The sequence below is a fragment of the Pseudorca crassidens genome, chromosome 9 (assembly GCF_039906515.1).
Source record: "Pseudorca crassidens isolate mPseCra1 chromosome 9, mPseCra1.hap1, whole genome shotgun sequence".
NCBI lineage: Eukaryota > Metazoa > Chordata > Mammalia > Artiodactyla > Delphinidae > Pseudorca > Pseudorca crassidens.
This window is the reverse complement of record NC_090304.1, coordinates 31,392,823-31,418,468: the sequence shown is the minus strand read 5'-3', so window position 1 is coordinate 31,418,468 and position 25,646 is coordinate 31,392,823. Positions and strand designations below refer to the sequence as shown.

The 25,646-nt window shown below is 37.9% G+C and overlaps 2 protein-coding genes across 6 annotated transcripts in view; one reads left to right on the top strand and one right to left on the bottom strand.

Annotated features, from left to right (window-relative positions):
- Nucleotides 1–3,550, bottom strand: part of MUC15 (mucin 15, cell surface associated) — an 89,592-nt gene extending 86,042 nt beyond the window's left edge. For all 5 annotated transcript variants that reach the window (XM_067749582.1, XM_067749583.1, XM_067749579.1 and 2 more), the window contains exon 1: nucleotides 3,431–3,550. The gene's annotated coding sequence lies outside the window, so the exon portion shown is untranslated. The remainder of the gene's footprint in view (nucleotides 1–3,430) is intronic.
- ANO3 (anoctamin 3) overlaps nucleotides 1–25,646 on the top strand; it is a 269,884-nt gene that overhangs the window by 208,567 nt on the left and 35,671 nt on the right. Inside the window, exons 15-17 of the mRNA XM_067749578.1 lie at nucleotides 20,988–21,070; nucleotides 21,706–21,846; nucleotides 22,373–22,537. Coding sequence (XP_067605679.1) covers nucleotides 20,988–21,070; nucleotides 21,706–21,846; nucleotides 22,373–22,537 — 389 coding nt within the window. The remainder of the gene's footprint in view (nucleotides 1–20,987; nucleotides 21,071–21,705; nucleotides 21,847–22,372; nucleotides 22,538–25,646) is intronic.

Here is a 25,646-nt window from a genome sequence, read left to right as displayed (position 1 = left end):
GTACACTTTTATCCTAATTTAAGAAAATCCCAACAATTGTCTCCATGGTTTCTAGATAAACACTTTTACCATGTAATTTACAGATTAACATTAACAACACAGGAATGATTTATCCCCAGGACCTGAAGTTCACCAATATTTCACTAAACTGTTGCTTCACCTAGCACATTTAAAATACAATTCAATTTAGTCTAAAAATACCTACATGGACCTTTTCAGAAACAGCTCTTTCCTGTGAACTCTGTCAGTTTCATAGCAAACGTTATAACCTTTTTCATTGTCTACTGCCAGTGATCTGATTTGTTTATGCATTGCACTTGGCCACCTGTCTTACTGTTAGGCAGTTTGATTGCTTTCCCTAAACCTAGGCTTTCTGGTTATTTTCTCATCCTAAAGAAGTGGTTACCAGAGGGGAGCAAAAAACAACCCTTAGCTTTTCATCTAATTTTCTCATAATGTCACATGAGGAACGTGGCATAGAGCTTTTGGTCCTTTCCAGTAATGAGAATCCACATACCAAGAGTCAACAAAGTGAGTTTTGTTGTTCCTGTTTCACTTTGCTTGTAACATGGAACCACCAAGGGGATCTTGCTACCCTTTACCCAGCTTTTGATTGTAACTTGAAAACCTAAGGTTTCAACACCCGCAATGAGCCAAGCATTCTGTTACTGCCTGTAATTCATGTCCAGGGAAAAGAGAGAAAGGGAAGAGTGGGATAAGACAGTATGTTGTGAAGGCTCTTTGCCATTTATTCCAAAATTAATACAGTTGTGGGAAAGGCTTTTGTGAATATTGATTCGTTCCTGCTGTCCTAGCTTGGCAGCTGGGGACAATTTTGCTTCTGCTCTCTGGCTTCTAAGAGAGCCAGGTTACACCTCTTACTCAGGTCCATTCATCTTAAAGGGACAGAAGCAGCCAGGAATTGAAGCCATCAGCTATTCAGAACCCCAGCCCTGGATTTTTGCTGGGGCAAGAACTGGCAATTTTGGTTAAGTTGGACCCCATTCTGAATTGAACCAAGCACATTATAAGCAGGGAAGGTTAATGGAAGTGGTACAGAAGCTCCAGAGGACAATAAAAGTACTCTGTATTCTTTACCTTTACCCTTTTCTTGCAGCCTCTTTCCATCTCTAGAGTTGAGATATGTAAACTGTGTGGTATATTTGTGTGTAAAGCTATGCTGGATGATGGATGGCATGCTTCTGTGTTCCCAAGATTCATCAGTCAACCAGGTGCACAGTAGAGACAGAGAGAATGTGGGGATGAAAGAAAGTGAAATTAGAGAGAGAGAGAAAACCAGGAGGACCAGGCAGCATCATTTCTTCTGTTCTTTGCCCCTAGGTGGAAATTCCTAAGAGGACTTTTCAGGATGTAACCTAGGAACAGAGATAAACTCATTACAAACTTGAAAAACTTCTAATATGAGAATTATTATAAAGGGAACAGAAAGAGAGAGGAGGATTTCCATCCAATTTGTGATACCTGAAACAAAGATTCTAAATCTTTCTGTATATATTGAAATGTTTTTATTGTTTCTAATGTTCAGAAACTTTAAAAATATACTTTCGGAGAGTGTGAGTTTCACTGGTTTTTTTAAAAAAATAATTCGTCTATACAAAGAAAATGAAAACTATTTTCTCCCCTGTCTTTGGTGTTGGCACTAAAAAGTGGTTTCACATTACTACTTTTGTATAGAGGGCTTCAGGAGGTGGTGAGAGGGGAAAAAAAAAACAAACAAAAAAACCCCAGAAACCTGTGGCAATTAAGGAAAGAAAATCCACACTTACTGTGCATAAAATTGTTCCTCCTTAAGTTCGTAACGTTATTATTCTGCCCAGCCCTCCTGTTGTAACCGAGTCATACCCATTTTATACCAAGCTTTAAAAATATGGAGGTGCCCTGGTTTCTATCAGGTAATCAACCCATGCAAGGGAAGAGAAATGCTAGTCATTCTAAACTAAATCAAAATCAGAAATTTTAAATAAAAACATTACTTTAGCTGCACTGAGGGGATAATATAAAAACATGTTTCTGTAGTGAAATAACTAAAGAGTATATTCTGTACTACTTCTCTCTCAGTTGCCTGTGATCATTCTTCTTATAGGTTTCTGGCTAAAAATTAAGATAGATGAGTTTTGTTTGTCTTTGTCATAGGAAACTCAGTCTGACGTGTAGCCAATATCCCAGGTAGAACTTGAGTGTTACACTGAGTGGACTTTCCAATCTTGGACAGTATTTTGCTGTCCCTAGATGAAAGAACCACAGTAAATGAAGACATAAGGAATCATGCTTCTCAAAATGCCTCTTTTATAAGAGGGTTTTGAAAGGGTGTGAAGATTTAACTAGTCAGAAGGTAGGATTATACCTGAGGACCCACATCATTTCACTTTGAGTTTAAAAGAAAGAAACAAATAAAAGGAAAAACGTGACTTTCTTTCAGGAAATAATAAATTTCAAAAGTTTGTGATCATTTTAATTAAAAGACTGAGGAATGCATAAGCCCAGGAAAATAGATAGAATGTCATAGTCCCTGCTAACTTGGGCATTCTCAGTCATAAACTTCAATACTGAAATAATTAGGTAGAAGAGTGTTAAGCTTAGAAAGATTGTGTCTCCAAAAGAAATATTCTGGACCCAAATTTCCAAACATGGGGTTTCCAGCCTTCTCTCGTGTTTCACTATCTGTAGAAGCAGCCTCTATGGATTGATTAGAAAGTGTTAAACAGTAAATCAGCATCCCTTTAATAAGAGAAGCCTTACACAGAACAAACAAAATAAATTTAAGAAACTTAATCCACATCTTTGATCCATGGGATGTCTTTTGCAGCCACTGGCTTAGCCTTTTAGATTTCCGTTGAGAGCTATACATGTACACATACCATGCTAAGTAAAATAATACATAGACATCACTTTGCCAATTTTTAATTAAGAAAATCTTTGGGAAAGATATATAGAAGGTTAATAATTCATTGCATTAGCAGATTGTTTTTCAAAAGCTACCGTATTCTAATACTTTAGCAAGAACCTTTGAACCAAATGCATACTTTAAATCTAAATATTCATTTATATTCACGTAGCCACTTCCACTTTAAACATTTTGAAACTTACTAAGATCTGACTTAAGAAAACACTCTCTTGTAGTCACTTACGTTTTAAGCAAGGTTTTTATTTAACTCTTCAACTGGTTTCATCATCTAGCAAATTTGGCAATAATTCTTAAAGTTAACTCACTTAGCACAAATGCTCATTTGGAAGGTAATTACTTAATGAAACAACTACCTGTCTTTACAATGGTCTCTGTAGGTACTTGCCAGGCTGTTCTGCCAAAAGTTCAACTTGCTTTGATTCTGTTTGGTAAATAAGTAAGAGAGAGAGCGAGAGAGCGAGGGACGAGGGACTAGGGATCCTATGTAATCCAGCACACACTTACCTTCAGGTCTAGGAGGTGTTTACAGACAAGAACTGGAGTATCACAGCTGTTCTGGTTGGAATGAGTCTGTCTTGCATTAGAGAAAGCAGATGGGTTAGGTGTACTGATGTCCCACTGAGCAGGAGGGTGCCAGAGAAACAAAATTAGGTGGGGCTGGTCGTATCTTGCTTGTGTAATAGAGCACCCAAGAACCTGACTGACCTGCTTCTCAGCTGTCAGCATGAAGCTATCACCTCATTCAGGCCTTTAAAAAAAAAAGAAAAAAAAAAAGCCCAACCCTCCAGCTTTCATAGGTTGGGTGCTTTGACTTTCGGGACAGGCTAGTTCTCTTAAGTGTTGGCAAACAAAGGACATACATTTCTTGCCTTAAATGAAAAAAAGAAAAAAAAGAAGGGCAAAGACTTTGGTAATTGTCCTTACTGTATCAGGAATTTCTGACACATGCTGGGTTCCCCCTTCGCAGGTGAGGAAACCAAAATGAGTCAGCCCTGCACCTGTTGCTCATGTGCCAGCCACATACTGTCCTCCTAACACATAAACAAATCTTTCTTTCCCGTGGTGGGGATGCCCTATTTGTGTACTTAATACCTGAATGGAGAAAGTGGTGTCTGCAGTGCACTGAAACTGGATTTATAGAAAGTCACACTGAACACCAAGTGGATTAATGTGCATCGGATCCTTGAGAAAGCTGTGAAATATTAAGTTAGAAATCATCACCAGGACTTTCGGAAGTTTGGGGAGTAACTGGAGTCTGGCTGAGAATGGCCACGTGATCCTGAGTAATCCTGGGAGCCTGCTCAATTAAGTAGTTTCCATCCTGTGTTCTCTTTGCTTTTCCTCTCAATTTAGAAGCCGGAGAGTTTCAGAAGAGCCTGAGTAATGCTTGATTAAATACTAGAGTTGAATAACAACCTGGCATACTTCCTTCACTTCCTTTCACCGCTTATGAAAGGGAGAAGAGTGAAACTGCACTTTCTGGGAGATTCTGCACATCAATATTTGGGGACTGGCGCCAAGGTCTGTTCAGCTCAGTACACCTGAGGTTCATGCTTAGTTTCTGTTGTGCAAGGAGATAGGTTTCCAACTGCTGAGAGAGAAAATGAAACTTTAGCTAAGGTTCAGCAGCCTCAAATTGAATGCAAAGAATCTGCCCAGTTAATTGGCCCCAAGAAAGAACAAGGTAATTCTATAGTTTCAAACTTTCTGAAGCCCAAAGGCCCTTCAGAGTTTGATTAGAAATTAAGCCAAACCCTAGCAAATATTCACTCAAAAGATATTTAAGCTGTATCTGCACTAGTATGAAGAAAAGCAAGTTCAGTCTAATCAAATAACTGTTTACTGAACAATGGCTTAATAAAAATCAATTGGTTATTTTCAGATTAGCTAGTTACTAGGAAAAAATCCAACTGAATAAATATTTTATGTCTGTACTTAGAGAAATGAACATGACTTAGCAGGATTGGGTGTGCCATACCCTGAGGGATTTTCCTAGATATGCGTGTGAATATCATTACCACTTTCTACTTAAGCATAGTAATTATGGCCTATACCAGGCAAGGAAGTTACAAAGCACTTTTGCTACAACTCTACTTTCACTGCCACAAGAGTCAACGTTCATCTCCAGTGACCCTCTTTTCTGAAGACCCTAGGTGTGGCCTCAGAATCCTTTTCATTACTACCCTCCTGACAGCCTTAACCGATTGATTAGAGCTGACCCTAGAGATACACCTTATTTACCTTTCCTGTCATGAGCACATCTGGAAGTAAAGTTGTAAAATGCAAACTATGCATAAATTTAATGCCTCACTTATTACTTAGCTCACTTAGTTGTCATCAGACACCTTTATGGAAGCACCAGAGTTGGAGTTAAAAAGTAATTTCTTGCCAAACAAACAAGTCTTGCCGAGATACATTTCCAGGTATATACCATGATACTGTTCTGGGTAAGACCAATCCCATTTTGGACCTTGTTTCTCCAGAGGAACTCGACAATAACTGATCACCTGACAACTTCATCAGCCGAGCCAGCTGAGATGACACATTATGCAATGGTTACATAATTTTTGTTGTACTTACCTTCTATGGAGGCTTTCATCTGGAACTCTCCAATTGCTTTACACCCATTAATTAAACCTCACAATACATAGTGGAAGAAGAACTACTGCCTCTTTGCCTGAAATGGTGGAACCGCTCACCAGTGGAGTTTCCAGAACATGAAGTCACATTATTGTCTCTGATGGATCTGAAAACAGAACCAGAATGTAGCTTGGCACCATGCCTCAGAGAAAACTGAAATATTGGTCTGGATCCAAAATGGTATCTTATTTTACAAATCCTATAACACCATTTTGGATCCAGAACAATGTTTCGGTTTTACCTGAGGCATGGTCCCAAGCTACATTCCGGTTTTGTTTTCAGATCCATCAGTGACAATAATGTGATTTCATTAACTGAAGCCTCAAAGAGCTAGAGAGTTGAGGGTATATGCAAGTAAGTCAGTATAGTGATTGATCAATAGGATAAATAGAGAAGAAAGTGAGGGCACAAGGGTAGGAAAGGACAGTGAAAATGTGCTGGAGAGAATGGATTGAAAATCTGGGTCAAAAGTTAATGGATTGAAAACATCTGGGCCAAGGGATTACTGGAATTGGAGTTTATAGGGAGTGAGCTACAAGGATGGAGGTGATAATTGGAGATTATGGAGGGTTTGGAGTCATTGATCAAAATCATGCTGTGGGAGGACCAGGCATAAGGTAGAGTAGGAGAAAACAGCTCTGAAGATAAACATCAAAGAACTGAGAAGCCAAGATACTAGAAATATTATCTGTGTATGTTGTAATTTCAAAAGTTTGTTTTGGGAGTCATGTTGATAAGAGTTACCCTTAGCCAGGAGTTGAAAAACCTTTAGAGAATTTGAGGAAGTGTTCCAAAGGAGTGGTAAATGACTTCCACAAAGAGAGACAGTAGGAAGTACGGATTGATAATATGAGACTCAAATCTGTGACTCTTTAAGAAGGGAGAGAAAAAGCCATGATGCAGCAATGAAGACAAGAAATTCACTACCTCATCTTCAACACAAATAGCCATCACCTGAGATTGCCACATAGAAAGTGAGGTTTCAGGAGTGTCCCAGGTTTCAGTTAAGCAAGGAGGTGAGGGAACATTAAAGCCTTTGCTATTAATGACTTTGAATAAGAGGGCCTAGTTGAAAGCATCTCAAATAGTTGGGAAGGAGTGGGAGAGGATCACAAAGACAACTTCCATTTCCCTAGAACTAGAGGATTAAAATCTGAGTAAAGAATGATCTGGAAATTCTGGTCTTCTTGAAGTAACTGATATGTACGCAGTTAAGGGGCAGAATGAGTTAGTCCTGAGGGACCCACTTGTGAGTGATGACAGAGGGAAAGGTGTGAGTGTAGGATATGGGGATGGGGGCACCTTGCCAAGATGGAGAGTTCTGGGCTCCCTCTAGACTCCGGCTGATAGACGAGTTCTGAAGGGAAGCCTCTTATTGCTGGCACCTAAAACAATTTTCCAACCCTGCAGTAGCTGACTGCTGGGAAATGATATTGCTCTCTTTAACAAGTACATGATATTCCATTGTGTGGAAGTACCACACAACTGATTCATTCCTGCATGATGGAGTATTCTGTTATACAAGTTTGCATCTTTTAGAACCCTGGTTTCATTACAGAGTCTAACCTCATTAGATGGCTATTGCCCAGTTTATCAACTATGTAATCTATTTTGATATGAACTTAATTAAATGAAGTTACAACTATGCTTAAATATAATAAAATGGCAAAACTGGAAGATTGATAATATTATAACTTATTTTGCCACCTTTAGGAAAAGATCCAAGTGATTTATTAACCCTTTCTAAAAAAAAAAATCAAGGTGGGTAATTAGATAATCTTGTTACTTCTAATTTTTTTTCTGGTTTGAAAAGTTGAATAACTAAGTAATAACCTTGTAGCAACAGAGTTTATTTGCTGAGTGCTCTCAGCACTGAGCCATGACTTGGAGAGGGTCAGAGTGAGGAGAGAAGGAGATGCCTAGGCTAGGTCTGTACACTCTGAAGAAGAATCTAGATTGGTTCCTTGGCTCAAAAGCAGGGACAGAAGAAAAATCAAACGCATTCATGACCTGAAGGGGATTTTGGCATCAAGTTCATGGGCAGAAAATAACAATAAGTGGTTTTCTCATCCGTTTAGAGGACTATAAACAACATAAACATTTTGTAGAGGACAATGAAAACACATTAAGTTTAACTAAGCTGACAGTTCTAGAAGCTCTTAGCTACAGAAAAGGGAAGACATTTTTGTGTTTTATCAGGAGAGAATCCTTATTTGATTTTTAATGGCATTTGCAATCAAAACATTTATTGTAATCTACATTAAAATTCCAATATCCTTCTTTTACAGAAAAAGACTTTCAAGGAGTATGAATGCATTTTATACAAGGTTGAAGAACTTTTTAACGATTGGCTGATCCAAAGGGGGGTGAAATACCTTTTCCGTAATACATTTTTAATTGATGTAGTATTAAAGTATAAAAATCACGTGGCCAAGCATTTTTTCTTTTCTTTATAAACAATATAATTATATTAACTTAAGAAAGTTAGTTTTTAGCATTGCTCAATAACAATTAAGTTCAAACATTGAAAAAGAGAATCCTTATCAAAAAACACCTACGGTTGTTGTAAATCCCCTCTTTGAATGAATACTTTAAAGTTTAAACCAGTACAGTATAATCATTTCTTGCACATGGAGCTGTTGTGAGGATTTCATGAGTAAATATGTAAAAAACATTTAGAAGGATGTCTGGCACATATGTGTCTGATGCGTGATAGCTATTCATTGGAAGGAAATACACAATTTTGGAATCTCTCTTTAAGAAAAGGATACAAAATTATGAATATAAAAAGAGATACGAAAGTAAATGGAGCAATCAAAAATTTACAAACTTTAGAAAGCTTAAAATACTACATGAAATCAAAATCCAGAAAAATAACAGTATTTTAATAACTAGATGCCTGACACATCTCTGTAGTGCTTTTTGTCTTACATTTTTATCGGTATTTTTTATTATCTCTGCATATGATGTTTAAAAAAATATTTCATAGAAAGAATAGAGAACTAATTCAGTCTTTCCTCTTCCTCTAGCACAGTTAATTGAAAATTTTTTTTTATTATTGGCAGTTTTGAAAATCTTACTTCTGCTTCATAATTTATTATTGATAAAGCCATGTGCATTTTTAATATTGTTGGAACTTTGGGGAAATCTCTAGTGTGTTTCCTTTATGACTTGAAGTTTGTGAAATAATTTCCATAAAGTAGTTTCTGGCTCCATATATTTCAGACCTTATTTCTCTTTCGTTATCAGAGCTGGATACCATAGAACATGTGCATCTCATCATATATCCCCTGGCCTGGCACCTGAAAGAGTCAGCAACTGGAGGAGTTTCCTCAGAATCCATTGCTACATTAGGATAATTAGCAATAACTGAACAACACTTGGAAGTGCCTGCAAATCACATAAACATATCTCACTAAGCCCAAACTAAATGTATCCCTGACTCAACATTCCATTAGTCAACTGTCAAAAACACCCGGCCACTCCAGCACCCAATATTTGGAAAAGTCAGAGATTCTGGCTATGTCTAGAGGAAGCTTTTAGACACATCAAAATTGTAAATATAAGCAATTTAATTATCCTGGGACTGAGTATTTGCTTGAATTGTGGACCAAGAAGCATCATGCTTACCTCTGCATGTCCGTCTTCACAAATTCAGATATAATGGTCTAATAAAGGAAAAAAATAGTCTTTTCAGACAATTAAGTTATAAGCATGTGTCAATATTTTATTAGAGTTTTACTGCAAACGAAAGTTCTCTAAAAGACCAATGCAAAGATTTCGGCCTTGGTAGACACATATAAGAAAAGAGAATGGTTAGTAATAATTTTTAGACTCCAAACAAAACAAAAATGGGTCAAATCAAACGACTGTAGACTTTTTTTTTTAACATCTTTATTGGAGTATAATTGCTTTACAATGTTGTGTTAGTTTCTGCTGTATAACAAAGTGAATCAGCTATACGTATACATATATCCCCATATCCCCTCCCTCTTAAGTCTCCCTCCTACTCTCCCTATCCCACCCCTCTAGGTGGTCACAAAGCACTGAGCTGATCTCCCTGTGCGATGCAGCTACTTCCCACTAGGTATCTATTTTACATTTGATAGTGTATATATGTCAGTGTTCCTCTCTCACTTCATCCCAGCTTACCCTTCCCCCTCCCCATGTCCTCGAGTCCATTCTCTATATCTGTGTCTTTGTTCTTGTCCTTCCCCTAGATTTGTCAGAACCATTATTTTTTTTTTAGATTCCATACATATGTGTTAGCATACGGTATTTGTTTTTCTCTTTCTAACTTACTTCACTCTGCATGACAGAATCAAGGTCCATCCACCTCACTACAAATAACTGAATTTTGTTTCTTTTTATGGCTGAGTAATATTCCATTGTATATATGTGCCACATCTTCTTTATCCATTCATCTGTCGATGGACACTTAGGTTGCTTCCATGTCCTGGCTATTGTAAATAGTGCTGCAATGAACATAGTGGTATATGACTCTTTTGAATTATGGTTGTCTCAGGGTATGTACCCAGTAGTGGGATTGCTGGGTCGTATGGTAGTTGTATTTTTAGTTTTTTAAGGAACCTCCATACTGTTCTCCATAGTGGTTGTATCAATTCACATTCCCACCAACAGCGCAAGAGGGTTCCCTTTTCTCCACACCTTCTCCAGCGTTTACTGTTTATAGATTTTTTGGTGACGGCCATTCTGACTGGTGTGAGGTGATACCTCATTGCAGTTTTGATTTGCATTTCTTTAATGATTAGTGATGTTGAGCATCCTTTCATGTGTTTGTTGGCAATCTGTATATCTTCTTTGGAGAAATATCTATTTAGGTCTTCTGCCCATTTTTGGACTGGGTTGTTTATTTGATATTAGGCTGCATGAGCTGCTTGTAAATTTTGGAGATTAATCCTTTGTCAATTGCTTGTTTGCAAATATTTTCTCCCATTCTGAGGGTTTTCTTTTCATCTTCTTTATGGTTTCCTTTACTGTGCAAAAGCTTTGAAGTTTCATTAGGTCTCATTTGTTTATTTTTCTTTTTATTTCCATTTCTCTAGGAGGTGGGTCAAAAAGGATCTTGCTGTGATTTATGTCACAGAGTGTTCTGCCCATGTTTCCTCTAAGAGTTTGATAGTGTCTCGCTGTACATTTAGGTCTTTAATCCATTTTGAGATTATATTTGTGTATGGTGTTAGGGAGTGTTCTAATTTCATTCTTTTACATGTAGCTGTCCAGTTTTCCCAGTACCACTTATTGAAGAGGCTGTCTTTTCTCCATTGTATATTCTTGCCTCCTTATCAAAGATAAGGTAACCATATATGCATGGGTTTATCTCTGGGCTTTCCATCCTGTTCCATTTATCTATATTTCTGTTTTTGTGCCAGAACCATACTGTCTTGATTACTGTAGCTTTGTAGTATAGTCTGAAGTCAGGGAGCCTGATTCTTCCAGTGCAGTTTTTCTTTCTCAAAATTGCTTTGGCTATTCGAGATCTTTTGTGTTGCCATACAAATTGTGAAGTTTTTTGTTCTAGTTCTGTGAAAAATGCCATTGGTATTTTGATAGGGATTGCATTGAATCTGTAGATTGCTTTGGGGAGTATAGTCATTTTCACAGTATTGATTCTTCCAATCCAAGAACATGGTGTATCTCTCCATCTGTTTGTATCACCTTTAATTTCTTTCATTGGTGTCTTACAGTTTTCAGCATACAGGCCTTTTGTCTCCTTAGGTAGGTTTATTCCTAGGTATTTTATTCTTTTTGTTGCAATGGTAAATGGGAGAGGAGTGTTTCCTTAATTTCTCCTTCAGATTTTTCATCATTAGTGTATAGGAATGCAAGAGATTTCTGTACATTAATTTTGTATCCTGGTACTTTACCAGATTCATTGATTAGCTCTAGTAGTTTTCTGGTAGCATCTTTAGGATTCTCTATGTATGGTATCATGTCATCTGCAAACAGTGACAGGTTTACTTCTTCTTTTCTGATTTGCATTCCTTTTATTTCTTTTTCTTCTGTGATTGCTGCAGCTAAAACTTCCAAAACTATGTTGAATAATAGTGGTGAGAGTGGGCAACCTTGTCTTGTTCCTGATTTTAGAGGAAATGGTTTCAGTTATTCAACATTGAGAACGATGTTGGCTGTGGGTTTGACATATATGGCCTTTATTATGCTGAGGTAGGTTCCCTCTATGCCTACTTTCTGGAGGGTTTTTTATCATAAATGGTGTTGAATTTTGTCAGAAGCTTTTCCTGCATCTAATGAGATGATCATATGGTTTTTCTCCTTCAGTTTGTTAACATGGTGTATCACATTGATTGATTTGCGTATATTGAAGAATCCTTGCATTCCTGGGATAAACCCCACTTGATCATAGTGTATGATCCTTTTAATGTGCTGTTGGATTCTGTTTGCTAACATTTGTTGAGGATTTTTGCATCTATGTTCATCAGTGATATTGGCCTGTAGTTTTCATCTTTTGTAACATCTTTGTCTGGTTTTGTTATCAGGGTGATGGTGGCCTTATAGAATGAGTTTGGGAGTGTTCCTTCCTCTGCTATACTTCGGAAGAGTTTGAGAAGGATAGGTGTTAGCTCTTCTCTGAATGTTTAATAGAATTCTCCTGTGAAGCCATCTGGTCCTGAGCTTTTGTTTGCTGGAAGATTTTTCAACACAGTTTCAATTGCAGTGCTTGTGATTCGTCTGTTTATGTTTTCTATATCTTCCTGTTTCAGTCTTAGAACGTTGTGCTTTTCTAAGAATTTGTCCATCTCTTCCAGGTTGTCCATTTTATTGGCATATAGTTACTTGTAGTAATCTCTCAAGAGCCTTCATATTTCTGCAGTGTCAGTTGTTACTGCTTCTTTTTCATTTCTAACTCTGTTGATTTGCGTCTTCTCCCTTCTTTTCTTGATGAGTCCGGCTCATGATTTATCAATTTGTTTATCTTCTCAAAGAAACAGCTGTTAGTTTTATTGATTTTTGCTATGGTTTCCTTCATTTCTTTTTTGTTTATTTCTGATCTGATCTTTATGATTTCTTTCCTTCTGTGAACTTTGGGTTTTTTTTGTTCTTCTTTCTCTCATTGCTTTAGGTGTGAGGTTAGGTTATTTATTTGAGATTTTTGTTTCTTGAGGTAGGATTGTACTGCTATAAACTTCCCTCTTAGAACTGCTTTTGCTGCACCCCATTGGTTTTGGGTCATTGTGTTTACTTTGTCATATTTTTCAAGGTATTTTTTGATTTCCTCTTTGATTTCTTCAGTGATCTCTTGGTTATTTAGTGGCGTATTGTTTAGCCTCCATGTGTTTGTATTTTTTACAGATCTTTTCCTGTAATTGATATCTAGTCTTATAGCGTTGTGGTCGGGAAAGGTACTTGACATGATTTCAATTTTCTTAAAGTTACCAAGGCTTGATTTGTGACCCAAGATATGATGTATCCTGAAGAATGTTCCATTAGACTTGAGAAGAATGTGTATTCTTTCATTTTTGGGAGGAATGTCTTTTAAATATCCATTAAGTCCATCTTGTCTAATATGTCATTTAAAGCTTGTGTTTCCTTATTTATTTTCATTTTGGATGATCTGTCCATTGGTGAAAGTGGGGTGTTAAAGTCCCCTACTATGATTGTGTTACTGTCGATTTCCCTTTTTATGGTTATTAGCATTTGCCTTATATATTGAGGTGCTCCTATGTTGGGTGCATAAATATTTACAATTGTTATATCTTCTTGGATTGATCCCTTGATCATTATGTAGTGTCCTAATTTGTCTCTTGTAATAGTCTTTATTTTATTTTAAAGTAGCGATTCTCATATCAGACAAAATAGACTTTAAAATAAAGACTATTTTAAATAGTCTTTATTTTAAAGTCTATTTTGTCTGATATGAGAATCGCTACTTCACCTTTCTTTTGATTTCCATTTGCATGGAATATCTTTTCCCATCTCTTCACTTTTAGTCTGTATGTGTCCCTATGTCTGAAATGTGTCTCTTGTAGACAGCATATATATGGGTCTTGTTTTTGTATCCATTCAGCCAGTCTATGTCTTATGGTTGGAACATTTAATCCATTTACATTTAAGGTAATTATTGATTTGTATGTTCCTATTACCATTTTCTTAATTGTTTTCCATTTGTTTTTGTAAGTCTTTCCCTTCTCTTGTGTATCCTGCCTAGAGAAGTTTCTTTAGCATTTGTTGTAAAACTGGTTTCGTGGTGCTGAATTCTCTTAACTTTTGCTTGTCTGTAAAGGTTTTACTTTCTCCATCAAATCTGAATGATATACTTGCTGGATAGAGTAGGTTGTAGGTTTTTCCCTTTCATCACTTTAAATATGTCCTGCCACTCCCTTCTGGCTTGCAGAGTTTCTGCTGAAAGATCAGCTGTTAACCTTATGAGTATTCCCTTGTATGTTATTTGTTGCTTTTCCCTTGCTGCTTTTAATATTTTTTTTTGTATTTAATTTTTGATAGTTTGATTAATATGTGTCTTGGCATGTTTCTCCTTGGGTTTATCCTGTATGGGACTCTCTGCGCTTCCTGGACTTGATTGACTATTTCCTTTCCCATGTTAGGGTAGTTTTCAACTATAATCTCTTCAAATATTTTCTCAGACCCTTTCTTTTTCTCTTCTTCTTCTGGGACCCCTATAATTCGAATGTTGATGTGTTTAATGTTGTCCCAGGGGTCTCTGAGACTGTCCTCAATTCTTTTCATTCTTTTTTCTTTATTCTGCTCTATAGTAGTTATTTCCACTATTTTATCTTCTAGGTCACTTATCCATTCTTCTGCCTCAATTATTCTGCTATTGATTCCTTCTAGTGTATTTTAATTTCTTTTTTTTGTGTTGTTCATCATTGTTTGTTTGCTCTTTAGTTCTTCTAGGTTCTTGTTAAACGTTTCTTGTGCTTTCTCTATTCTATTTCCAAGATTTTGGATCATCTTTACTCTCATTCTTCTGAATTCTTTTTCAGGTAGACTGCCTATTTCCTCTTCATTTGTTTGGTCTGGTGGGTTTTTACCTTGCTTCTTCACCTGCTGCATATTTCTCTGTCTTCTCATTTTATTTAACTTACTGTGCTTGGGGTCTCCTTTTTGCAGGCTGCAGATTCATAGTTCCCATTGTTTTTTGTATCTGCCCCCAGTGGATGAGGTTGGTTCAGTAGCTTGTTTAGGCTTCCTGGTAGAGGGGACTGGTGCCTCTGTTCTGGTGGGTGTGGCTGGATCTTGTCTTTCTGGTGGGAAGGGCCGCATCTGGTTGTTTGTTTTGGGGTGTCTATGAACTTAGTATGATTTTAGGCAGCCTATCTGCTAATGGGTGGGGTTGTGTTCCTGTCTTATTAGTAGTTTGGCATGGGGCATCCAGCACTGGAGCTTGCTGACCATTGCATGGAGCTGGGTCTTCACGTTGATGTGGAGATCTCTGGGAGAGCTCTCGCTGATTGATAGTATGTTGGGCCAGGAAGTCTCTGGTGGTCCAGTGTCCTGAACTCAGCTCTCCCACCTCAGAGGCTCCATCCTGACACCAGGCTGGAGCACTTAGACCCCATCAGCCATGCAGCTCAGAAGAAAAGGGAGAAAAAAAGAAGGAAAAAAATAATAATAAATTTTAAAACTTATTAAAATAAAAACAAAAATAATAATAAAAGGCAAAAGAAGAGAGCAACAAAGCCAATAAACAAATCCACCAATGATAACAAGCTCTAAAAACTAAACTAAGATAAACATAAAAATCAGAAACAAATCAGTTGCAGACAGCAAACTCCACATCTACAGTTGCTCCCAAAGTCCACCGCCTCAATTTTGGGATTTGTTGTCTCTTCACAAATGCAGGGTACATCAATTTGATTGTGGGGATTTAATTGGCTGCTCCTGAGGCTGCATGGAGGAATTTCCCTTTCTCTTCTTTGTTTGCGCTGCTCCTGAGGTTCAGCTTTTGTTTCAACCCCTCTTTGCATGTAGGTTGCCCTCAGGCTTCTGTTCCCACCCAGACAGAATAGGGTTAAAGCAGCAGCTGATTAGGGGGCTCTTGCTCATTCAGGCTGGGGGGAGGGAGGGGTACGGTAGTTATAATTGGAATGCCAGGTGTGCCTGAGGTTGCAGAGACTTATGTGACGTTGCAACAGCCTGAAGTGCACTGTGTGTTCTCCCAGGGAACTTGTCCCTGGTCACGGGACCCTGGCAGTCGCGGGCTGCACAGGCTCCTGGGGTGTGTGTGTGTGTGTGTGTGGATAGTTCCCTTGCTTGCACACAGGATTCTTGGTGGCTGTAGCAGCAGTGTTAGCGTTTCATGCCTGTCTCTGGGGTCCAGTCTGATAGCTGCGGCTCGTGCCTGTCTCTGGAGCTCATTTAGGCAGTGCTCTGCCTTCTGTGGGCACACTGAAGAGGAATCCCCTCTCCTCGCGCACGCCAAAACAATGGTCTCTTGCCTCTTAGGCAGTTCCAGAGTTTTCCCCAGACTCCTTCCTGGCTAGCTGTGGCGCACTAGCTCCCATCAGGCTGTGTTCACACAGCCAACCCCAGTCCTCTCCCTGGGATCTGACCTCCGAAGCCCAAGCCTCAGCTCCCAGCCCCCACCCCCCCAAGCAGGTGAGCAGACAAGCATCTCAGATTGGTGAGTGCTGGTTGACATCAATCCTCTGTGTGGGAATCTCTCCACTTTGCCCTCTGCACCCCTGTTCCTGCACTCTCCTCCATGGCTCCAAAGCTTCCCCCCTGCCACCCACCGTCTCCGCCAGTGAAGGGGCTTCCTAGTGTGTGGAAACTTTTCCTCCTTCACAGCTCCCTCCCAGAGGTGCAGGTGCCATCCCTATTCTTTTGTCTCTGTTTTCCTTTTTTGTTTTGCCCTACCCAGGTACATGGGGATGTTTTTGCCTTTTGGGAATTGTGAGGTCTTCTGGTAGTGTTCAGTAGGTGTCTCTAGGAGTTGTTCCACATGTAGAGGTATTTTTGATGTATTTGTGGGGAGGAAGGTGATCTCCATATCTTACTCCTCTGCAATCTTGAAAGTCCCCCAAAAAGACTGTAGACTTCTGATTGATGGACCACTTGGTGTTTGAGCAGCTAACCTCCCAGAAGTTCTCAGTCTCATTTAGGTCTATTACAAATTTGCTTAAACATTTTGTCTATAATGCTAATTTCTTCCCGGAAGGATGTTGCAAATTATGTAGCTCGAAAAGTTCTCTCCCAAACCATGTTTAAAAATACTTTTTCCTTTGGCATAGAGAAAGGTCAATGTTTGGATCTGGGTGTGAATTTCAGCCAAGGGACTTCTTCAGGTAACTTAACCTCCAAGAGTTTCGATTTGCTTCTCTACTGAAGGAGACTAATAATCTTTATTTCACCTGGGTTGTTGTGGAAATAATAGGAGTCAATTAAAGACATCTAGCACAAAGTCTGGGATCTTGAAAGTGCTCAGTAAATGCTAGTTCTCTTCTTCCTCTTTGGGCCTATGATGCAACTCATTTTCATTTTTTTGTATGCTCTCTAAGAATAGCCAAGCATTGTGCTCTCAAAAAATAATTTCGAATTGAATTATTTACTCTAGAAGCAGCTTTACCATCTTAAATACAAAAGAAGAAAAAGGACAATATAAGCTGTTTGCTGTGTCACCAGCAAAAGATGGAAAGTGTTATGACAATTATGACTGAATTTTTATAAAAGTGAAACAATCAAAATATAAATAATTGACAATAGCCCATATTTCGTGCAGAAAAATATACAGTATCTTTATACAATGTAAGCCAAGAACTTTGTCTACAAAGTTCCCTATGTATAACAACAAACAGAATGTTGAAAAAAATGGGTTATTATAATTTATAATAATATAAATTCATCTTAAAATGAATTAAGCTTAGACCACTTACAAATTATACCTCAGTTAATTTGTACAACACTGCCATAAAGACAATTTTTCTATTCTTGTTTTTAAGTTGTGAAAACAAAGGCTTATCATTGTTTAGTCATTTGTTGAAGGTCACACAATTAGAAAAGAATATAGGCAACTCTCAAACCCGGAACATTTGTACCCCATGCCATGCTCTTTCTCCAGCACCACATTGCCATTCCTAGATGGTCTTTTGAGGGTCATTATAACTTGATGAAGAAGATAAATTGTATTTATGATAAAAGTAAGTTAGTAATTTATTATATTGTTGTCATCATTCATCTATGGTGCTAAGTACAGTTCTAAGTATCCAGTTCTAGGGGGATGCTTATAAAGTGAGCAAATACTTAAGAGTTTTTGAGGCTCTGTATGGCCAATCAGAATGGATATAGACTTTAGTTCTGGAGCAGTTTCCTGGAGGCCAGCGCTGTTCCAGAGGTTAACTCTACATATACTTCATCCTGGTGAAGGTTCCCTTGGGAAGAAGGGCCAGCCTGTGAGGAGTATGACACCCTTAGAGGGTTCAGTTATGAATCAGTTTTTTCTTTTTTCTGTCATAAATGAACAGCCTGTATGGCTATATCTCTGAGTATCAGAGATATATCAGTCCTAAATATACTTCTTAAGAAAAATACTTTGGATGGGATTACCTAAATTGCAACGGTGACTATGAATGGTGGAATTGTAGGTGACTTCTGTTCTTTACAATTTAATTCACTCATTCAGCATACATTTATTGAAAGCCTAGTAAATGGCAGGCCCTCCTAGACTCCTGTATTTCAGAAGTGAATAGTACAGGAGTTGTTCCAGTTATTTTTGTTGGTGTTACATTTATAATCAGAAAATTGTTCAGCAGAGTTAAGTAAAGAAAGTATATCAAATAGTTGAATGGCAAGATGAGGAAAAGTCCTGAGAAAAATCAATCCAGAACTTTAAAAAGATTACATTGTATTTATAAAAAATATATGGCAAAATGCTGACAGCTTATTTGTGCAGACACCTAATTTTTTAGCAAATCAATTGAGAGTATCCATGTTAATGTGAACAAATGCTACTGAATGTGTATTTAATGTACAAATGCCAACACCATACTGACAGGAAGAGTTAGCTCAGAGAGACACATTACATCAAATTTAAGAGTCTGCTCTGGTCAAGACTGTAGTGAGAGTTCTCCTATTTTAATATGGCACGGTGCTATTTATGTGTAGCTTCTTCTTTCTAAATGAAATTGCTTAGGGGGAAAATATGAAGTCTGATTTCAGAAATTGGTGAAGATTTTCAGTGATTATAGTTCAAATGCTGGCTTTCCCATGTTCTTAGAACTCAGATGCTTGTTATTTTATTTCTTACTTAGTGTTTTTAGAGAGAGAGAAGAAGGAGAGGGAAATTGGAAGTAAAGTTAGAGAGAGATTCCATGTCCTTAGACAAAGAGGAAATTTAACAATACAAGTAGGTCTTGACTAGCCGGTTCTACAACTAACCAGTTGAGGCTGTGTCAAGTACAGTTCAGCCCAAATATTCAAAATCTGCTGTTTCACACATATGTATAGGCTCTTTATATTGATTAGTCTACTAATCATAGTCTACTAGATACTCATGCAAAAAACTCTACTAATTGTATTGCTGTAAGGCGTTAACCAGAAAATCAGTAACTCACCCTAGGCAGGGAAATTTAAAATGTCCCACACTCATGGTCCTTCTACTAATTGTAGATCCTGTTTAGTGAGGTTTCTATTTCTAACTCATGTACGGTGATGTTGCAATACTACGTAGGGAAAGCACATTACGCTTGCGGATGTTGCTGAAAACAAATCTACGGAATGGGGGATTCTTTAGTAGTTCTTGGGTGTTGTACAAATTGGCTGTGGCAGAGAGGTTGCTCTGATATACTCTCGTTTCAGATGGGTCTCCTTTTGAGAAAGCTTTAACTTTTTATCTCTTCTGATGAAAACAATACTTGGAATTCTTTTTTGGGCTCCATATTCAGACATACTTAACTTCATTTGTGTTCGGAATTGACCACTCTCCTGTGTTGCCCCTCTCATTAGCCACTCCCCCACCTGGAAGTACAGTGAAGTCGTTTTTAAAACTTTTTAAACAATAATTATTTTTCCAAATAAAGTTGAACATGATTGCTCAATATATATATTAAAAAAGAAGGGGATTCTCTCTTTCTACCAAGGTCCCTAGTGAAATTCCACAGAGCATAATTTGAAAACCTCTAGAATAATACAAAAAACACTCCCCCAGGGGTTAGTCACAATCACTGAATTTGATTTAGTAATTCAGTTCAATTTAACAAACTTTTATTGAGCATTTTCAGTGTGCCAAGCACTAAAAGCGCTAAGGAAAAAAGGGCCTCAAGAAACTTACCTTCAAGTGTGGGGAAAAGCAGGTACAGAAAGAAGCGTAATAAAGTGTTGTGGACGCTTTGGCAGATTTCTGGACAAGGTCAGTGATGTATGTCAGTGACTCTGGGCCTTGCTTTCTGTGAATTTAAAATAACTTGGAACAAACTGCATACAGAATCTTACCTCTCTTACATGCTTGACCCTGTGATTCTGTTACTCTGTGCCATTGGCTTTAGATCACAGAGGAAAGCCACTGGAAATGGACGTGAGAAATGGAAGTGCAGGGGATGGATGCGGCATGTGCATCTTTGAAATTTTTGTAACATTGAGAAAAGTATGTCATTATAGTCAGAGAGGTAGGAGTGAAAAAAGAAATACAATGCATAGTTGCTAAGGAGCAGAATTATGGGGTATCGTCTTCAGATTTTCCAAAATACTCTCTACCTCCATTGATGCACATGAAGCCCTGCTTTCCCCTGACAACACAGTTCCTTTTTCCACTGAAGGCCTCCAGCTTCATCTCCTACCCAGTTTCACAAGATCAAGATCATGCTATTGTAACAAAAATCTCTGCTTATTTATTCCAATAAAAAGAATCACTCTTGGACTTCCCTGGTGGCGCAGTGGTTAATAATCCGCCTGACAATGCAGGGGACACAGTTTCGAGCCCTGGTCTGGGAAGATCCCACATGCCATGGAGAAGCTAAGCCCATGCGCCACAACTACTGAGCCTTAGCTCTAGAGCCCACGAGCCACAACTACTGAGCCCATGTGCCACAACTACTGAAGCCCGCACTCTAGGGCCTGTGCTTCACAACAAGAGAAGCCACCGAAATGAGAAGCACACGCACTGCAAAGAAGAATAACCCCCGCTCGCCACAACTAGAGAAAGCCCGCATGCAGCAACGAAGACCCCATGCAGCAAAAATAAATAAATTTATTTTAAAAAATCACTCTCCATCAAGAGTGCATACTGATAGCAGTTGCACAGATAGGGAGAAGAGGGTAAGGGAAAAAACATTCCAGCTGCATAAATTTAATACAAATGTAGTTAATTTTAATTATTTAATAATAGGATGTGAATGCATCAATACAAGAAGAAAGGCAATGATGACAGAGTGGGATATAGTCAGGTAAAGAATTATAATAATAATAATATTATTATTATTTATAGCCACGGTCTTCCTGGAGTTTTGGAAAAGGAGAAGAAGTACACTGACCTATACTTGGGACCTTATTGAATGGGAAGAAGAGGAGGTAAGATGTTAAGAAACCAGGAGATAAGGAAACTGGAATAACATATGGTACAGAAAATCATTCACTGTCCTTAATGTCCAAGCAGGAAGCAGCTAAACACCATACAATTTTTTTTTTTTTTTTTTGCGGTACGCGGGCCTCTCACCGTTGTGGCCTCTCCCGTTGCGGAGCACAGGCTCCGGACGCGCAGGCTCAGCGGCCATGGCCCACAGGCCCAGCCACTCCGCGGCATGTGGGATCCTCCCGGACCGGGGCACGAACCCGTGTCCCCTGCATCGGCAGGCAGACTCTCAACCACTGCGCCACCAGGGAAGCCCCACCATTCAATTTTTACTTGACTTCTTTTTACTAACAAGATTCTTATTTTATGAAGACAGTAAAGATCAATGATGAAATGTGTAATTTTTTCAAAGCACGTCTATGATGTTTCCTTAAATTGCATTAGTGGAAAACTGTGCTAATTAAAATATAGTTTAGGGTTAAATAAACCCTAAAATAACTTTTATCTAATTTTTTACAATTGCTTCTTTGCCAAGACTTGATATAAAAATAGGTCAAATTCCAGAAATTTATTAAATATTGGATTTTTAAAAAATTTGTGACAGATATTTAGTTAACTTTAGTTTTTCTCATAGGAAACACTTCGTCCCCAGTTTGAAGCAAAGTATTACAAGATGGAGAGAGTGAATCCCATCAGTGGGAAACCTGAGCCTCATCAGCCTTCCTCAGACAAAGTCACTCGGCTTCTTGTTTCTATCTCAGGAATATTCTTCATGGTAAAGTATAATCATAAATCTCAGAATGTGGGATTCCAGGTTTAGAAAGACGTTCTAGGATACCAACTCATTTTGTGACCCCGAGGATGTAAGAAACTATCCTGTTCAGTACCTTGGTAGTACATACATACTATTAAACAAAATAAAAATCACAGCAGGTCACAGAATAATTACAAAGGGAGTTTGTGCATATCCCTAAATAAAACACTCTTTGGAGAAACAAAGATCATCTAAGATAAAATGGAAATTACATGATCATCCTAAAATTAGATATTTTGTTTTAAAACCAAGCATTCATGTGAAAATGGAGATTTGAACAGCATATCCCACTGAAACAACTGAATCTTATACCATTTATTTGGACTCTAATGAAAGTTAGTTCCATAAAGGAAATTTTAAATTTACATATGCTTTCTTGGAAAAGTACATTTCTTTAGCTTTTGGGGTCAGTGTATTGGATCCATGGTGTTGCTTTTGTTTTGTAATGATGCAGTGTGGATGTCTCCTCTGGTCTCCCATATTGTAGATTTCTCTGGTGATCACTGCAGTGTTTGCAGTCGTGGTGTATCGCCTGATTGTCATGGAACAGTTTGCATCATTCAAGTGGAATTTCATCAAACAACACTGGCAGTTCGCAACTTCTGCTGCTGCAGTCTGTATCAATTTTGTGATCATTATGGCGCTGAATCTTGTAAGTGTTTACAAATTTTTCAATAGGTGTACAAGGGGTGGGTAAAGGAGAGGATGTGTTTCCTTTATACTTGGATTGGACTTACAGGCAGCCAAAATAAGACCTAGTATCATTTCTGGCAAAGGCAATTTGGCTCAACAGAAAATATTTCATTTATGTGGTTTACATGATGGATTTTTTGAAAATTAAAATCAACAGTCATATCGCCTTCCTTGCTCTTTGGGTTTATAGTTTAGTTTAGCGACAACTTCCACTCGAGTATCTAGTGTGTGCTAGAAATGCTGCTATGCTCTTTTCATTCAGATAAGGGATTGTTTGGATTAGAAAGCCATTCCAACAAACTCAACCTCAGAGGAGAATTTATTGGAAAGATATAGGAAATTCTGTTTGGAAGTGTAGCCTTGTTATCTCCAAGACCTCATGTGAAATGGAAAACAGTCAGACAGCTACTCCATTTTTATTCCTCTGGGACTAAGTTTTTTTTTCCTTCCTTCCCTCCCTCCCTCTTCCTGTTTTTCTCTCCCTCTCTCTATCTTCTTTCCCTCTCTCTTTCTCTTTTCCTTTCTTTCTACCTCTTTTTCCAATGATTCTATTTGCATATCTGCTCCATTCTATCAGGAAGAGACTATCTGCCTCCCCACGGCCTCCCTTTCAGAGTCTGGTATACTGTTGCATTGCTATGCTTTTGTTATTTTCATTGGCTCTAAATTCATGACCATGTTGGTCAATTTCTGTAGTTTATTTAACTTAGATCATCCAGTGTTTCAATGTGCTAGTTTTTCAGAGAGAGCATCTGATTGGTTCAACTTCACATATACCAAGTGACTTATGAACCAAATGTCTATGGCTGCGAGGACAATATTATGCTTAGGTCTACCTCTTCAGCAAGATCTGTGGATGGGGCCCCATTTTCTGAAGACAGGAGGCACTTATTGGCACATTTAGAATAATATCTTTCCTTTAATTCTTCCAACAACACCACAAGGTCGATATTTTCTCCATTTAGTAAATGAGGAAGCTGAAATTCAGAGAGCTTAAATAACTTGTCCCAGATTATGCATATAGTAAGTGTTAGTGCTTATATATTTACATGGTGAGATAATTCATATAGAGGGCTGACCAATACACAAACAATGATATTGATAACATAAACAGGTAATATGCATTTGGTTCCAAACGTGGATTGATACTGACGTTACATGGTTAGTCGGGAGGGAACTGGAACCATTTACTATTTAACTTTAAAATTATCAGAGATGTTCTTAAGAGAAAATAAATAGTCACTGAGAAATGGGTAAATATTAATGCAAGGACAATAGTTAATATTTTCTACTGGAGACTCCTTTCTTCTGGGTTAGGTTAATTTGCAGAAGAAGAATGTTGCTTACTGTATCTCCAAATAAGCCATACAGTATTTTAATTTATGCTTTTGACTCATAAAGTGAACAATAAACATTGAAAAAAGACAGTGCTAGGACTGAGAGGCTTGTGTGGTAGCCTATATAAGGAAGTATATGTTGTGCATTGCACAAAGTCACCACATTGAAGGAGGAACCATTCACAGCAAGGACATTGTAGAGTTTTATATTTATGGTTTTTATATTAACTATTCTGGCAGATAGGGAAAGAAATTGTTTCTAACAAAACCAGTGTATTGTGGCAGTTTTCCAGTGGACAGAGGTTATTGTGGTTGATCTCATTATCTAAGGAAAAGGAAGCTAAGTGGTTAATGTATTCACTTCTAGGTAATACTAGCAATCAGCTAGTCTGATTTTAAACTGATCCAATTTCTTATCCTTAGTAAGTTGGTTGAATTTTAAATTTTAATATTATTTAAGTACATGGCATACAGTTACAGAAGAAGGATATACAATTTCACTAGATTTCCATTGGAACACACCTGCATTTTGAAGAGTGACAATAAAATGTTAATAGTGGTTATATCTCAGGATAATATTTGATTTAATATATATTTTTTCTGTTCATTCAAATATTTATCTCTATATGTAGGTTTTGATTTATAATCAGAAAAAAATAGCCTTTACTTTTAAAACATTCTACCATGATATAAAATTTGGAACAAATTAGAATTGGAATGTACTTTATTTTTACTTTATATATGAGTTACCCATAAAACCGCAGCCACCTAGGTAGCAACTTTGGGTCATTTTTTAAATTTTGTCTTTCACCAGGTAAGGAACAGGCTTATCAATGATCAATGGCTAACATCCCAGGACACATACTCACACTCTCTCTCTATCTCTCTCTCTCTCCCCTCGTCTGTTCCTTCTGTTCTCATTTATGCTCTCTCCCTCTCCCCTGCCCCTCTGAACACTGCCCAGACTTTCATCAGTTTGAATCGTCAGTTCCTCAACTTAGTGTCCTGATAAAAGTCCATTACTTTCTATCAGGCTGGCTGAAGTTTTCACTGATGTACCAGACTCCAGTTTTATATTTTTCCAGGTGCTTCTCAATTCCCAGTCCCTTGAACTCTGATTCTGCTCCCCCTCCAATTTCTATCCTTGGTGATCACCCCTTCCCTAGAATCACAATTGACCCTCCAACGTACGTTCCTCTCTCTTATAGGTTCAGATACAACTTCTTCTCACTAAGTTTATATTTTTGATGAGGCTTAGTGTATTCTTTCTTCCAAAGTACTTGCATTTACAGACAACAAAGACCTCTGTAGACAGGTAAGGATAGTACTATTTTTATCATAGAAACCATCCTTTGAGATCCTTAAAATCCCACTAGCTCTACTTCATTAAATACAAAAGCCCATGTAAGTGCCTAGAGCTATGAAATAAGCATCCATGGTTCCCAGGAGAAAACAGAGCTGACTTTCCTCTTTCTAAATGTTTATTTCTACTTGTTGAGCATTTTGGCTTTCAGATTCAGGGATTGTTAGAAGTGAAATAGACCATACAACTTCTCCTTTGCCCTTGCAACTAACTCAGGAGAAGATTTTAAAATGGATTTAGCATAAAAGAAGTGAATTACACAGCCAACTCACCAAATGTGAAAGGAATGTTATATTTCTCAGATTCAATCAGTGTAAAGAAAATAATGCCCTTTTAAATTTATGCATTTCCTTCCCACCCAGGATGTT